Here is a 17,576-nt window from a genome sequence, read left to right as displayed (position 1 = left end):
TTATAACTAGCTTTTTAACATTCTAATGTATAAACATTTTCATTTTGACAGTTTGATAAAGTGGTTGTTGTTGCAACAATCGGTTTTATTCCAATCGACCAATTATGGTATTCAATGGAATGTGTGAACTGTTCTCAAGAAGTTAAGTTGACCGATCTCTACATGGATGCAGTCGACATTATTGATGCTTTAAGGGACAACAAAATGTGGATTTGTTGTTCATGTAACAAGGAAAGAGTTCTCATCAATCCTAGGTATATATTTATATTTCATATTAAAACTCTATAATCATTAAGTTGTGTGGTAAAATCATTAAGAAAAATTATTTAGGGCTGTCCGTGCATCGCACGGGGTCTAAACACTAGTTAAAAGTATAAAACTCAAGTCATTTGATGCATGGCAAGAATAAGCTCAAAAATAGTCTTTTCGGGTCAAATAATCACCAACCGAAAGCACAAAATTGCACATAGCACACCACCACCACAATCACGACTTAGGTCATCAAAATATGATGGACATTCTGGACAAAATGAAATAAGAACAAAAATCCCTTTTGAAGCATTTAAATTGGTTGAGAAATGAGGCAAAAATCACTATTTCGGTAAACGATTTTATGTTTAAAAGTCCTCAAATTATAAGAACACAAAAGAGATTGAATGGTTACAAATTTTTATTGATAAAAGTTGCCTAAGAAGGGCCTGGGATTTTAGACAAAAGCTCTTGTGATGATTTCTAAGTGTTTTTATAATTTAGTGAATTTAAAAAGGATTTTAAGGAATAAATAAATCAATAATAAATTATATAAATCATGAACTTGGACAAAATCACATAAATAGGATTAAAATAACTTAAACCTACTGGGGAAAAGTAATTTCAAGGAAAGAACCAAGTTTTACATAATTTAAGAATAACTAACTAAGTTAAAAATCACTAATTAATCACTATTATTAAATAAATAAGTAATAAAGCTTAAATAAATAAATAAATAAATAATATTACAAGTTTAAAAGCATAATACTCAGTAGATAATTAAAATATAATTATCTATAAATTTTAAAGGTAATTTAAGAACCTAAGAATAATTATAAGGAATTATTTAATTGATTGATGAATAAATGGAATAAATAATTAATTAAAATAATAATAAATCAAGGAAATTAATATAGATCAGAAAATATATTTTTAAAATCCAAAATACTACTGTACCAATATCAAATAATAGTACAAAGCAAAGTGTGCAAAAGAAATCTCGCGAATCAAAGCCGAATTACCGAAATTCCAACAGACGCGCAAAAACGCTTAACGCGAAAACTACTCTTACCATCAATTCCAATTTAACCAAACATCTTGAACATCATAATACACCTTGATTCCATAATTAAGTAACAACCAAAGATAGGCAAGCCTACTAGCATAAATCTCATGATCTAGTTCACTAGTTCATGTAACACGCACTTACGTTGTGTATATTTGAATACCATGGTTTAGGCTTGCTTGGGGAACGACATCACTAGGCACACGTCTCGTATTTGATCAGCCCCCATTACTCTCAAATCAAGTGAGTCATAGCCCCCTTTCAAACTCTTTTATGTGTTTTACTTTCGGGTGAAAAGCATGATAAATGAAACTACTTTCTATATATGCAATGTTTCTTGAAAGAGAGTTGTTATATGAAATGATTCTTGATATATGAGTATGAAATGATAATAAAGGATTTATGTGATGAGCTTGAGTTCTGTCAAACCGCGGCGTTCGGTACACTACTATCTACTCCGAAAGTGGAGGCCTGTAGTTAGTTAGTTGCGCAACTAGGTTTCGTCCGCCCACCCAAAGCGTACCGTTGGAAGGTTGGTTGCCTTCGTGACAACCTCCACTTCTAGTCTGGCCCCCGGTGTTCTAACTACCTTAGATAATCGGGCGTCTCCATGGCACGACCCATTATTATCATTGTTATTAATATTACGGCACTTGATTGACAGCTTGTGCTATGAATTGAATTATTGGATTGTAATCGGACTTGAATAAAATGGTAGTAGTAGTGGCTCAAGTATATACTCATCTAAGATAATGGAATTGGACCCTTGTGGTCATATGACAAAGATTTATTTACATGGGTTAAAATTGAGTTGAACGAACGATTATGAAAGGATGAATTGGAAATGTACATGGAAATTGGTGATTCCTAATTTATTTTGTGATGATGTGTATATATATGCTTATTGTATTAGCTAAAAACCTATGAACTCACTCAACTCTCGTAGTTGACACTTTTTCTCCATGCTTTTCAGGTTTAGAGCAGTAGGTTTGCTTATGGACCGCTTTTGGACTTTGTGTTTGCATGGTGAACGAAGACTTGTAATGCAAACAAGTTTATCTTTTATTCGGATTTGGACTTATGTTATGATTTTTAACACTTTACTTTGAACTATGTAATCGTTTAATTTGGAATGGTTTTAAGACTTTAATTAAGATGTTTTCCATTTAATCTTTTGTACCATGTCGTTCTGTGGCATCTCGTGTTTCCGACGTAGTCGGGGTGTTACACTAATTATTTCAAAAAAACAATATCTCAACAATGATCTACCCAAAATATCTAGGGTTTCAATTATGAAATCACTCTATTAAAAAGAAAACCCCAAGTTACATAATAGAAAGAACCCTAATTCTCATGACAATTACTTTAATAAAATATGTAAATCTCATACCTTAATTGAAGAAATTAGCTAGGGATGGGTTATAATCACAATCTTTTCTTCCTCCCCTCTTGCTTAATTTGACACACACCCTCACATATAAATCTCTCCAATTTGAGTGCTAACTACAATTGCTAGTGTAAGTATTTCTTAGTATGGATGATCTTTGGTGTAGATGTAGAAACAAGGAATTTCATTTACAAAAGAAGGATTTAGAAGAATTTAGAATCTTGAATCTGATGGTGGAAGGGTGAGTCACAAGAGAAAGTGGATGGGATTTTCCTCCCCATGCCACGTTTCTTTTAAAAATTTAAGGGTATAATACCCGCTAGCCACTAAGGTCCCAACTAAATTAACTCCATGTCTAAAAATAAAATACTAGAAAGTTACTTTAGTGTCAAAACTATAAAAGGGGTTAATTTTATTTACCTTTTTATTATTGGGATGTTACAATACTTTAATGTTATGTTTTGTTATTTGTAAACGTTAAAACTTATATTTTGTTATGAAATATCTATTTGGTTTTGTTTTTGAGTGGATTGTACTTTTATTTTGACTATTTTCGTTAAATTGTAATAAAGTTTGTAGGATTTCTATAAAAATAAAAATACAAAAATTAAATTACCGTGCCGGTACGTACTGGTCAGTATACCAGTTATACCGATACCGGGTACCCGACCGGTACGACCAAAATACCGGTATTTAAAACATTGCAAAAAACAACTACACTTCCCCTCTAATCCTATCCATTACTTTCATTTTCACACTTAAAAAAATTTTAAAAATACATATTATAACTTTCCCTTTTCCTCTCCTTTCATTTCTACCTTTACATAAACTAAACAATTATAACATTCTTTTTACCTACAAATATTTCCCTTAAAAAACAAATTAGTTGTATAATGCACATGTTTCACCAAGTGGATTTATAATGCTTAAGAGACTAATTAACTAATTATATACAAAAATACAAAAAATCCATATACATGATAACCATTTCAAGATAATAATATCATCATTTTCTAAGATATAGTATATATATTTAACTTTACACCGTCATTATACAAAACATATATATACTACTAACCATATTCGATACAAAAATAATTTTTAAATAATAATATTATTACATTTCGACATATTTTATCACTAATTATGCTAGTATAATCAATAACTAAATGTTTAACCCCCACAAAGTTTTTTCGAAAAGGGACCTAACATACATTGTTTAAACGAAGTCCGCACTAGAAAGCTCTCTCGAAGCAAAAATGTCTATATTATATACGCAATGGGAGGAAAATCTCTACTGATTCGCCTGAAGAATACAACTATTAATAGGGATAAATCCTTGTGTCTTTTAAGATTCGAACTTAAAGTTACTAAACCTAAACCTTTTTATTGGAGGATTACCTTTGCCATAACTTTAATCACTTATATCCCGCACAAAGATAATTTAGTAGTCAAATACTCGTATATAAGTTATTAAAGTTATATTTTAGGTTGGGTAGTAAGTTAGTAACTTGTGAAATGGGTAAAAGTTTAAGTTTCATTTTAGGTCGTTTGGCAAAATAGAAATTAAAAGTTTTGATGAAGGTTCAATTGGGATGTATTGGATTAGTTGTTTTCTTCTACTTATTATTATATATATCTCTCTTTGTCTCTCACTCATCTTCTCCACCTAAACAATGACTAAACTTAGGGTTTTCTCTGTCTTCGCCTTCCTTCTACTTCTCCTCTTTTCTTCTTTAATTCTTCAAGGTTCCCATCTCTCTTTTTTTTAGTGAAACTTCAGTTTTGACCAACCTGTTCAACAAGGATATTCAGTCTTCTTATTACTTTTATCTTGTTCCTGTATTATTTCATACCTCTGATTCTTAGTATGTTTATACATACATACATATATATATATGTATATATATTATTAGATAGATATAGCTGTTGACTGCATGTACCAATTTCACACTCAATATTGTAACTTATTTTATTAGACATATATCTTGTTAATCAGTATGACTCTAGTGATGTAAGGTGCCAAGTTTGCTTTTTTATCATCAAAATGTTGTTAGATTAGACTGTATAGTGTGAGCTCAAGCTTAAAAAAAGTTATGAACTTGCTAATGTTATATGTTGGTACTTGGTTATGTTTTATCTCTAACCGGGTAAAATTACGGGTCAGTTGAAGTCGTTCGAAATGTATGTTTATGCACTACCCTCATTAGTTTAGGTGGTTAAAGAATTTAGATTCTAATTATAGAAAGCTTAAAGATTTGGGAAAAAAATGTGATACAGAGCAACCCAACCTGACCCGTACTGAAAGTGATGAACTTTACGCATCTTGATACGTAATTTAACCTGTTCTTGTTGTAATTTCAACTGTGTATGTCTTCCTTACATATTCATGATTCTGTTCGTAAGATTGTTATTAATTGATGGTGTTGCTCTATAGTTGCTAGATGTGAGTCTGACCCGGATTTAGAAGACGCTGAACTTGTCGCCGAGACTGTTGAGGAAGGAGGAGATCTTGGGTTTGTCGGTGATGATGTTCAGGACTTTGGTGTTGGGAATTATAGTCCAGCTCCTGGTGTGGAAACAGTATGTGTTTTTCCGAAGAATACTGCAAAAGGTAGTAACTTTTACTCGTTTTTTATTTATTTATTAAAGCAGATAATTATTTTGTAAATTTGTTGAACCAATTTTTGCTCATTTAAATAAGCTCTCTATTATGTCTTGTCTGCAGTGGTTTTGGCAGGGAAAGAGACTGAGATTTTAGTTGGAATGAAAAATGAGGGTAGCATTCTCATACTATTTTTTCCCTGGTGTCTTAGCCTGCTTTGTTCCTTATTTTAATATTACTTATTTTTTTCTGATCACATCTACTTGATTCTACTTCGGTAATGCGCGTGTCAGTGACTTATTGGCATGATTTTTTGATTTACTGCTAGTTTTGAGTTTGTATACGCAGAAGTGATCTAACTCGTTAATGTTGCTTCATGATCAGGGGATCAGGATGTGAAGGTGCTTGCTGTCCAAGCCAGTGTCCATCTTCCTTTTGATCATCGTATGTTGGTTCAGAATCTCTCTGTACAGGTAATAGCTTCTCATTGAAAAAATGTTACATATGGTGACTGTCTGACCTAATCTATTGGTAGTTATTGGTCTCTTACAAAGCACTCAACAGAACCCTAAGGATCTGCATTCTGAAAAGGCTTGTTCTATATACTTTTTTTAATCTGGGAGAGTTGACAGTTGTTTTATTTGGATAAACAGAAACGGCGTTCGTTTATCTTAGGATCCAAATAATAGTTGCAGAACCGGTTATCAATTATCCTTTTTTAATCCTAATTTGTGAGACATCTGTTAAACAAAATGTGTCTCTTTTTTCACGAATAGTGTATTTCTTGTCATTTTATAATTTTATAAGTTAGTTGCTTAGATATCACATTCTCTGAACACTTGTGAGTATCATTCTATTAGAACCTCAAACAGCAAAAGCACAACCAAACACAATTTTCTACATCGTACTTGATTACAACTAATTACCTTATTCTTAGCATCATATAATCGTCACTTTAAAAGTCACATCAAAACACTCATAATCTGGCTTAATAAACTTATATCATTTCTATTTTGTCAGGCTTTTAACAATGCATCCGTTCCTCCTTCTGTTCAAGCAACTTTTCCTTATATATTCGCTGTCAGCCAATTCTTACAGGTAGAGTAGATCTATCACTATTGCAGCTGCTCACCAGTATGTATTTACAGCTTAATTTGTTGAGCTTATAAGGTGCTGTATTTCAGGCTGGAACATTTGATCTTGTTGGAACTATAGTTTATGAAATTGATCAGTTGCCGTACCAAAACACATTCTATAATGGTACTATTGAAGTTATCGAAGCTGGTGGGCTTGTTAGCGTCGAGACTGTGTTTCTAGTTTCTCTTGGAATTTCTCTTCTTGTGTTTCTTGCATTATGGGTTCGTGGTCAAATACAAAACCTTTCCAAGGTACTTCTGCTCACCCATCAGAGGAGTTTCGTGGTTTTGGTATACTGTATGAATGCGTGGGCTGGGTAACATTTCAAAGTGGATTATCTTATAAAGCAAGACCGCTTGGGTTTCTCTGGAACATTACATTAAAAAGTAAATTCCTTTTTTTCTATATAATAAAAATTTGAGTGTTAGTTATAATTACTAAACTCTAAATATTCTGGTAGTTATCTATAAATAAAGTGATTTGAGAGATTTTACGTATGGAAGATTCAATTTGGGCGACTTTGACTTCTTTAACTCTTATTATGTTTTTTGGTTTGACCCACCTCACCTGCTAGTAGTAAAATACATCCTGACCTGACACGAAAATATCATAGTAAAAGTGTTTGCCACCTTTATTTTTCTATCATTTTGTGGTTTATGTCTTCCACTCTCTTCACTTCAAGTAAATAAGATCCAATATAAGCTTCATTCTAATTCAAACTGATTAAATGGGACCACAAATGTTTTCCTTATGTGTTTTTCATAATGAAAGAGTAGACCGAGCCCATAGGGGTCGAACAGCCTCCTGTTCATATGCTGAATGCTCTTTTCGCTGGCATACAACATTATTCACTAAAGAGAATTTTAACTTCCTCATTGAAGATGTAAAAGGAAAAATGAAAACCCGAAACCTGGAATTAAGCTCTTTCTTTTTGGTTCTAATTGTGTTGGTTTTTCTCTCAGAAAACAAAGAGGGTGCCAAAGGTGGAAACTGGAACTCGGAACGTTGATGCATCTATGGATGAGTGGTTGGAGGTTGGTATCTCTCACATAACAGCTTACTTAAGTTGATTTGTTCAATATTTAGCTGCGTTTCTCATTTTATATCAAATGTTTTGGTTCTCTTAGATTTTCATTCATTTTTTAGTTTACTTCGGAGCAGTATACTTGTTTTTAGCGGAAACCAAACCATCTGGACATGGTAATGGGCAGTTCGGGAAACAGTTTGAAGTGGTTGGGTCAAATCGAGTAATTTTCAATTATAGGATAAAATGGGTGGGGCTGGATTGGTTGACCTGCCAACACTTCATTTGGTAGTGCTTTATTAACATTAATGTATATATCTTAGGAAGCTCTAAGCATTCCACATTTCGACATTTGCCATATGAATAGATAATGTTGTCACCTCTAGTTAGAGGTTGCAAAATGGGCATGTTGGGTCGCTGCTTGAAACAAGTTGACTGGACTCCTGAGTTTATGATCTGTTGACGCGTGCGGCATTTTTTACCCACTCGATTTTTCTGTGCAACTAATTTTAAACAGCCTTGCCCGTTTGTTTGACTTGCCGGTCAGCAAGTATAACCAATTTGATTTCTCTTTTTTCTTATCATTAAAATGGTATTTAAGACGAGTAATTGATCGATGGTTCTTGTTTTCAGGGAACTGCTTACGCACAATCGAAGGCCAGCAAATCAAAGAAGAAGAAGTAGAGGTGATAAACACCACTCGGACAACTATACTTTGTTTAGTTACTGTTGTAGAATGAGAAAGAAAAGAAAAACATTTACATAGTCTGCTTGATGGTTTTGACAAGTTGAGTCTCGTTTCACTCCTTTAGGCTATTTATAATATAGAACACTCATTTACGGTCTTGTGTTGTTTGAGATGTCGATTGTACATCCCACGTCTACTTTAACATGCTAGATAATGTAGCTTTAGGATACAATTAGAAAACAGAGTATTCGGGATTCAAGTCTTAAGAATGAGCAAACACTATGGACCCACCAATCAACGGGTTTCGGGTTCCAGTCTCAACAAAGACCATATGTTAGTATTTGATGTCGAAGAAAGAAAAGAAAAGGATGAAACAGCACGTTTAGAACTGGTGGCTAGTTCTTTTTATCGAGCCATTGTGCAACAAAAAATATCTCCCCTCACGACACATTAAAATCTTGAGTACGTATGAAAACTTCAACGTTTTATTAGTAACATAACACTTTTTTTTACTTCCTAGTTAGCTCAAGTGGTTGAGCACTTGCCTTACAAGCAAGAGGTCTTGGGTTCAAGATTTAGAAAATACATAGGAAGTCTTCCTATGAAGGCCTGACTTGGGTATACCCAGGTTCAAGTCTGAGTGGACAGGGTTTACCCCTATTGATCGTCGTGCCTTCGGGCGGATTAGTAGGGGGTTTTCCCCCATCGGGTATTTGAAATAGACATTTCTACTTCGAGGGAGCTCTCTAGCGCGGACCCGGTTAAGACAACGTATGTTAGACCTCCCGCTGTCGAATCGCGATACGAAGTTATCAAGCGAAAGTCACCTTTCAAAAAAAAACATAACACTTTTTCATGTTAATAGCTTAGCATTTTCGCATCTCATATAGTTTTAGGTATCCACGTTATTCATCACATATCTTCACTTTAATGTTTAGACTTATTAATTTAGACTCATTAAATGTGCACGTGTCAATTTGTCATGACAATTTACAAAGTTACAATGTGTAGCGAATTAGATTTATAAGCCAAGTAATCATTACATTTTACATATACATATACAATATTATGCATCATTACATATCGAATATCATTACATATCATAGGTAATTACATATCGTAGTTCGTTATATATCATTCGCTGGTGGTTGCATAAAAGCATATATATATATATAAGGAATAAAGGAAATACAAACAAATCTACTAACATTAGCAATAAAATTCACAAGTGTATATCATCACCAACCAAGTGGAAATACAGTAAAACGACTAGTCGGTAGCTAAAAAGTCAACTCGAGTCGTTTGTAATAAAAGAGAGGGGTCAATTGTAATAAAATAAACTATAAGGACAATTTTAATGTAACTTAACGTAGTTTATGCTTGATTGGGGGGTGAGGAAGAAGAAAACACCCAATTGGACACCACAATTATAATAATAAATTAATAATTTTAATTAATTAATTAAAAGAATGACCTGGATCTCATCTATCACTCCATTTCAATTTCTTTAGCTGGCAAATACTTACAATATACACAGATAGATGATGGGTCGTTTATACAACGTTTAATGGGTCGACCCGAATAACCCCTTTAACCCGAACATCCTCACTTAATCAAATCGGACCCACATTCTTGTAGTCTTGTTGGTCTTTCTTCATACTCTGACAAATTTCTCCAGATCCCCATTATTAATATTATTAAAATTATTAAATTTTCTCTCTTCAAATCAAATTTTATTTGTGGGTTTGTTTAGATTGGCGGGAAAAGTTTTGTTCTTTATATGTATGTATATATGTGTGTATAGATAGATATTATTAAAAAGAAAGAAAGAAAAAAAAATTGGTGTGGCAGATAATACAACAGGGCTGATATTGGCAGTGTTATCAAGTGGATTTATTGGCACAAGTTTTATTTTGAAGAAGAAAGGTCTTAAACGTGCTGCTGCCAACACTGGTTTTAGTGCCGGTATGTTTATATGTATATTTATATGTGATTATGTATAGAGTAATTTTAGTTTAGTTCTTTTTAGGGTTTGATTGAATTTTGAGGTTATTCTTGTAAAGATTTACTCTTTGAAGTTGAGAATTTGAGATGTATAAACTTCTGGGTTAGTTTTGGATATTTTGCTAGGATTGTGCTTATTTACTTGAAAAAATAAGCAGCTGTTAAGCTGTTTTTAAGATAGTGCTTATTATTGCTTAATAAACAAGCGATAAGCCGATAAGCACTTAAAAAAGAGAGTGTTTTTCGGTGATAAAAGGAAAAAAGAAGGTTCTTTTCGGTTGAGGGGTAAAGTTATAAGAATTATACTTATGATGGTGTTGACTATTTGAGGGTAAAAATAAAAGGGTTAAAAGTAATCTTATTCTAACCTTTTAGATTTAGGTGGAATCTTTTACAGGAAGGGGAAACTAAGGGTATCTCACTTTTGACTGAAATTATGCTGAATGTTTGATGATCTTTATTTTAGTTTCTTTAATGCATTGTTTCTGAAGGTTGAAAAACGGATAAGATTGGCAAATGCAATTTTTTAAAACTAATGTAGGAAAGAGAACTTGAACCATTATCGATGGCAGATCGTAATGCTGGTGGATATTTAATGGCTGAGTTATGTCTTCAAAGAGTAAACAATTAACCAAACAAGAGATGGATGTATTGTACTTAGCAAATACATGTAAGTCCTAAGGTTCCTAGTGTGAGAGCTGTAATAAGAACACTAAAGTACAGACTTAAGTGATAAGTTTTATAGTATAACATGTAAAGGTAGTGGTTGGTCGAGTATCAATTTTGTTAAATCTGGCGGGGATAATGTGGCATTTTGTTAAATTCAGTAGGTCCAAGTGTTCCCTTGCCTCTTCACTGTTCGTGTCGGCTTTGTGAAAGGCTTTGGATAAGAGGGCATAGGAGCAGGGAGAGGTCCCCTAAACTTATGTATTTTAATGAGTAATGAGTTTCACTATTAGGCTATTTGTTTCATGAACTTATTTTGTATCGTTTCTATCTTATATAACCACTTTGTTGTTTGTATGAAAGGCATTTGTAGTGGATTGTGCAAAGAAAGAAAGTGAAAATGCATACAACTCTTGTCAGTTTATGACTTAGCTTATAGGATTGATAATCATAATTACATAAGACAAACAACTAACTCAATTGATATACATTTGGTGGTTGCTGGGATTTTCATTCTATTTTGTGAACATTGTGGTGCATACTTAAAGAAAAGCTCACATTTATAAGTACAAAATCTGTAACATAATTCTAACATAATTGTTATGCGCAAATTCAAGCGATTCTTATGTAGTCTTTGTTATAGTGCTATGCTTTTACCATGTTGGTCATTTATAAAAGTTAACTTTCCTTTAAAAGTTAACTTTTCTTTCTGATGATATATGTTATGAATATTGCCATATTGGCATGTAGATCACTTTTGATATGTTTCCAAGGTCTAGTGTCACATCGCAATCTAGCATGAGAGTATTCATGGTCATATCTTTTTTCTTGTATTTTATCTTACCATCATGGCTATACATTATATTTACGAAGTCGTCAACCCACAATATAAGTCTGGCTCATATAAAAATAGATAGCATTACTAGCGATGACTCTTGTAGTAATTTTTGATAGTCGTAGGTATCAGTTTGTCTTAAGTCTTTATCCAGACTCATATGTACACTTGGATGCCTGTGTGGTATTAGTTTGATGTAACATGCTTTATATGTGTTTTAGGACATGGTGGTTATACTTATCTACAAGAACCACTTTGGTGGGCAGGCATGACTACAAGTAAGTTGTTATTTGTTAATAACTAAACGCACTCAAGTTCTCACCATTAGACAAACTTTAGTCCACTATGAGAACTGAAGGTAACGTGCTGTTTTGGATTGATGTTGGCTTCAAATAACTACAGTGATTGTCGGAGAGGCTGCCAATTTTGTTGCTTATGCTTATGCTCCTGCTGTCCTTGTAACCCCTCTTGGTGCATTGAGTATAATCGTTAGGTAATGGTTTGAACTCTACCCTTCATGTTTTTGGACTATGCAAGCCTTGATCACACAACTTCTATTTTAATAATGGAAGGCCGTTACCCAATGCGATAGAACAGAATGCGTGAACACTATTCTACATTAACTGATTGACTTCTCTAAACATCATATTTGACTTTTAATTGCAAACATGCCCATCTTGTAAGGATGGGACGTACAAGTGAATTTTTTTTTTTTTAATCTATATACAAATATATTTTTATGCTAGAAAAGCTATTGCTTTGTCCTATGCAACTACATTTTCAAACTGGGGGTCCAGGGCAGGTTAACTTGTTTAGTGTTTTTTTTGCCATACATATATAAAAATGATTAATCGGCTCATTATCAGTTAAAATGGTTTATATTGTGATTCACTTACTCTACTCCACAATCAATACACGCCATGAAAACCTTGATTCTCCAACTAAAATATATGATAAACTTTAACAGTGCTGTTTTGGCGCACTTCATGCTGAAAGAACGCTTGAAGCGGATGGGTGTTGTGGGATGTGTCTCATGTATAGTTGGTTCAATAATAGTGGTTATTCATGCACCTGCGGAATCCACTCCAAATTCGGTAGAAGAAATATGGAATTTGGCAATTGAACCAGGTTGGCTTGGTGATTCTGGTTTTATACATATTTATCACATTTTAACACCTAATTTGAGTGACCTTTACCCTCGCTGAACAGAACACGACAACACGTCTCCTTCTGCCTCAAAACTTCACTTTGGGGCATTTATTCACTTGCTTTCTTTAAAAATCATATTTTGAAATTTACAAAAACATTTATTTATCTTCTGAACACTTGTTACAAATTTGAAAAGCAGAAGAACTTTGAAACAGTATATTCTACAGCTCAATCTATTAAAATCTCTAATCTGATTTTTGATTTTGTAATACCACAAAATTATTTATAGAATGCACATACAGACATCACGTTAATAATCCCTCACTGTATTACCATACAACTTTTCCAGTCTCTGATACAAATCAGTTTCCATCCACAGCATTCCTATTATATGTAGCAGCTACACTATCACTAGTAGCGGCTCTCGTGATGCATTTTGAACCTCGCTATGGGCAGTCAAATATTTTGGTATACTTGGGGATATGTTCTCTAATGGGTTCCCTAACGGTAAGTCCATAGACTACTTTTTCTCACATGAATGTTACATCGTATGACATTAATATAGTATCTGCCTCTAAATCTCTAGGTTGTTAGCATAAAAGCCATTGGTATTGCGATAAAGCTTACTCTAGAGGGAGTTAGCCAGGTTGCATATCCTCAAACTTGGGTTTTTGTTACTGTTGCCGTGCTATGTGTGATTACACAGTTGAATTATCTTAACAAGGTAAAATTCATGTTCTTTCTATACCCATTAAGCCACCTGTGAACTGTCTTGAAAAAGAGTTACAAACCGTTAACCACTAGTTCAAGAGACTCTTGTTAATACTAGTTATTGTAATGTTCCTGGAACTTTAATCTCTAAAGAGGAGTAATCCATCACAAGATTACTAATAACCCAGTGTTTGAAACATTCCAGTCTTGCTCCACTTGTATGAATATGGTAGTATCGTAATTTATCCCTGTTAACTTCACCTGTCTTAACTCAAAATTTCTATCATAAGATAAAATGGTTTAGTTTTAAGTTATCTAGAACAGTGTAGTTTTAATTATGTATGAGCTTTACGGGCCCATATAGTACATGTTGAACTTAGGGGGTTCTTAGTTGTATTTTTAAACTATATATATAAAATATTGTGTAATCAGTATACACAAAAAAGCCTAAACAAAATGTGGTTAGAACTTAGAAGATGGTTTTTGGATGCGCTTATGCTCCTGAAAGTTGTAATAATCTATTGGTGTTGTTGATTAACTAATTCTCATTATCTAATTAAGTAGTAGATGATAAAGGGTAAAATAACGGTAATTAAATAATTTACTTGACATTAAAATATCATTTTATTATGATTGGTATTGACGTAATTAGTAGTTACTCAAACCTAATTATGTAATTTGATAATTATTAGTAGAAGTAGCTTAGCGAAACACCAGAAACTGATTATTGTGACCTGTATAATCACTTTCAAAATGTACATCCAAACACAACAGCTGAGTATATCGAACTTATCTGACCCTTTATATGCCCATAGAGCAGAGCATGAACTCCCCAACATGCGACATCCAAGCCTACCAATTTTGTGTGAACCAAGCAATAGCTTATGCTTGACTTTATTCAGCTCAGCTGAAGTAAAACTTTATTTCTACTAGTAAATAAATTTTTATAGTTTTTTCTTAGATGCCAATCACAGTTTTCACGACCATGTTTATATCTTGGTTGCTTGGTAAATACTTCTTTGTCAATTAACGATCACATGTCACACTGATAACATGTCCAACTTATATATGCAGGCGTTGGATACGTTCAACACAGCACTTGTTTCCCCTATATATTATGTGATGTTCACTTCTTTAACAATCATTGCAAGTGTAATTATGTTCAAGGTAGCTAATTTCCCATAATTTAGTATCTCCGTCAACAAATAAATGAGCATATGATCATATATATATATATATCGTATATCCAGGATTGGAAAGATCAGAGTGCTAGCGACATAGCATCTGAAATATGTGGATTCATCACTGTTCTTTCGGGAACAATTGTTCTTCATTCAACAAGAGAACAAGAACCATCTGTACCACCAGGTACCTTCTATCATAATGTTAATCCATATATAGATTATCAATACAAATTAGGTTTATAACTCCTTTTTTATTATGTCATTAATAAAGGGTATTTTGGACATATGGCAAAAAGTTCAATAACTTTTGAAACCATTTACCAAGTTCAATACTTTTCATAAAACAAAGAAGTGATATTTTAGAGCAAAAAGGTCACTCTTGCTAATTGCTATGATGTACATGTACCAAGTAAACTATCTTATCTTCATGGGAAAAAGTGAATCTATCTTACATATAGTAACTACATCACAGGAAAAGTTCGTATTTTTCTTTCTAGGATGTCCAAATAATGTTTAAAATTTCTTTTGAAAGTTGTTTTAAGTAAAATAATCCATATTGCCAAATTACTACTATGTTGATGGTATAGATTTGGTTGAACACTTCTATTTTTGTTCTCTTGGTTGAAAATTGTTTTGAATGATTGTCAAATAGTCAAACTATTGCATAATCTATGTCAAACATTACAAATTTGTATTCTACATATGTTGTATGACCACCTGCAATTTATCCTGCAAATTTCCATCTCAAAACATGAAAACAATTTCGGCTGCTTATTTTCCCGCTTATCTGCTTATTGCTTCTTTTTTAAGCATATAAGCAATAACAAAAACTTTTTCAGAATCTGCTTATTTTAAGCAGGTATTAACCTGCTAATTTTTTTCAATCAAAATGCACTTGTAAATAAGCAATCCCAAACATCTTTGAAATCATCAATTGAGAAATAGTATGATGTTTGATATTTCGTTCTATAAGATGGTATCATACGTAATACTGGCTAGACCATTTCTGAAATTTTTTGACTTCATCATAATATTCATAGCCATTAGCTCACGTTCTTGCTAGCAATGTACATGTGCCATTGCATTAGGTGCATAACTTGATGCACTCCCAGGCAGCCTTTTTGTGGAAGACACCTAACCAAATCTGCTTACTTTTTGTAGGAACCGTAACATGGTATGGGCAAGATCCCATAAAAACCATCGAGGATAATGAACATTTAATCTCCATTCACAACTCGGATTTTTTTGATTAGAATTCTTGTTTCATTTTTGGATCATCATTTCTTGGAGATATATTTAGAGTACAAATGGGTTGGATGAACTTAAAAGTAGCAAAGGGCTTAAAACCGCCTAACATTGCATCAACATGGTTACATGGGTACAACTTCTCCAACCAATCATCATTCGATAGGTGCATATTTTCGGATATCATTCGTGTTTTGTACATATTTTTTCCTTTTTCCATTTCGTCTGTATGATTCTAGTATGAGGTGTTGGTTTATTAGTTTGTAAAGATCAATTATTCATCTTTATACGTATATTAGATTATTAGTTCATTCATAGTTGTATTAATCAAGAGGGCGACCTACCATTGTATTTCATTTCTCTTATTGACATTGTGTGAATGAGATTTACTGATATTGATAAAAAAAAATAAAATAATAATAATACTGTGATGTTCAAGGACAAAAATAATAATCATTCATAGTATGCTAATGTTCTACTTGATACGAAAGTGAGAACCATGTTAGATGTGTGATCATAGGCTTGCTAAATAATTTGTCAAAGTGTAGTTCAAATTATTTTCGGTTCAAAATTTCTTCGTAATCGTTGTTGTGATTATGTGTTAACGGCTTAAAATGTTTTCTTAAGATTGCTTTAACGAACTATGATGTAATGTGTTTTATATATTTATACTTGTTATGTGTTGTCTTTTACATATTTTTTGGGTGGGATAAATAGAGTACAAACAATCCAAAAAGTACAAAGGGATCAATTTTTACCGTTGGATCAAGCATCTTCTTCCTCCTTCTCCGGTGAGACTGCTGACGCCAGCCACCACCTTCTTCTCCGGCGACCGTCACCACCTCCTCCTTCTTCCTTCTTCTTTCGCGAGACAACCACCGCCACCACCTTCGGTGACATTTTTGGCGACATCTCCGACAATCATCAGTTTCGTTTTCGGGTGGATACGGTACGGGCGTTGCCCTCATCCGTTCTAAATTAGTTGTCACCGGACGCATATGACTATATGAGAATCGTATGCATTTGATGGGCGGCGATCCAAGAGATGATGACGGTTTTTTATGGTATGGGTGAAGCCCTTACTGCCGGCGCCGACGTCGTGGTTGGGGTGGTCGGAGATGATGGTGGTGGCGGTGCTTGTCTCGCCGGAGAAGAAGGAGACACAGCAACCGGAGAAGGAGAAAGGAGGAAGAAGAAGACTTGATCTGAGCCCCTGATCGGACGGTCATGATTGATCCTTTTGTACTTTTTTGGATTGTTTGTGGTCTAATTATTTTTACCTTGTAGAGACATATACATACATATAATTTTTGATATATAAAGTTGTGTTTCGAAGTTTTGAAATTCAAACACGTTAGATTTTTGCAATTGTAAGTTCTCTTTAGACGACCACCACCCAAGTCATCTGGCCAAATGTTATCTTTGCATAACTGGTAACATAAGTGCAATTTCATTTTTGAGACTGTGTAATAAGTAGTCCTTTTCATATTATATGTTTATGGTACATACAGATGTTCTCCACCTATGAAAACAGGTTACTATTTGCACTTAATGCGCCCTTCTGATTGGTTACAATAACAATAAATGATTTTGATACAAATGTCAAAAAGTTCACATTCTTATGGA

General features: G+C 33.5%; 2 protein-coding genes across 2 annotated transcripts; both read left to right on the top strand.

Moving 5' to 3' along the window:
- Nucleotides 1-4,334: 4,334 nt before the first annotated feature.
- On the top strand, nt 4,335-8,312 carry LOC122609785 (translocon-associated protein subunit alpha). The gene is made up of 8 exons (XM_043782731.1): nt 4,335-4,451; nt 5,140-5,316; nt 5,431-5,481; nt 5,692-5,780; nt 6,328-6,405; nt 6,492-6,695; nt 7,407-7,478; nt 8,102-8,312. The coding sequence occupies exons 1-8, from the start codon at nt 4,379-4,381 to the stop codon at nt 8,150-8,152; spliced, it is 795 nt and encodes a 264-aa protein (XP_043638666.1). The 5' UTR covers nt 4,335-4,378; the 3' UTR covers nt 8,153-8,312.
- Nucleotides 8,313-9,629: 1,317 nt separating this feature from the next.
- On the top strand, nt 9,630-16,306 carry LOC122607252 (probable magnesium transporter NIPA6). Its single transcript, XM_043780193.1, has 9 exons — nt 9,630-10,121; nt 11,883-11,939; nt 12,064-12,154; nt 12,629-12,789; nt 13,190-13,317; nt 13,397-13,534; nt 14,596-14,688; nt 14,772-14,889; nt 15,867-16,306. Exons 2-9 carry the CDS (start codon nt 11,930-11,932, stop codon nt 15,956-15,958), a joined length of 831 nt encoding a protein of 276 aa, XP_043636128.1. The 5' UTR covers nt 9,630-10,121; nt 11,883-11,929; the 3' UTR covers nt 15,959-16,306.
- The last annotated feature ends 1,270 nt before the right edge of the window (nt 16,307-17,576 follow it).

The sequence above is a fragment of the Erigeron canadensis genome, chromosome 1, assembly GCF_010389155.1.
Source record: "Erigeron canadensis isolate Cc75 chromosome 1, C_canadensis_v1, whole genome shotgun sequence".
NCBI lineage: Eukaryota > Viridiplantae > Streptophyta > Magnoliopsida > Asterales > Asteraceae > Erigeron > Erigeron canadensis.
The sequence above is the reverse complement of the archived record's forward strand: the minus strand, read 5'-3'. Positions and strand labels throughout refer to the sequence as shown.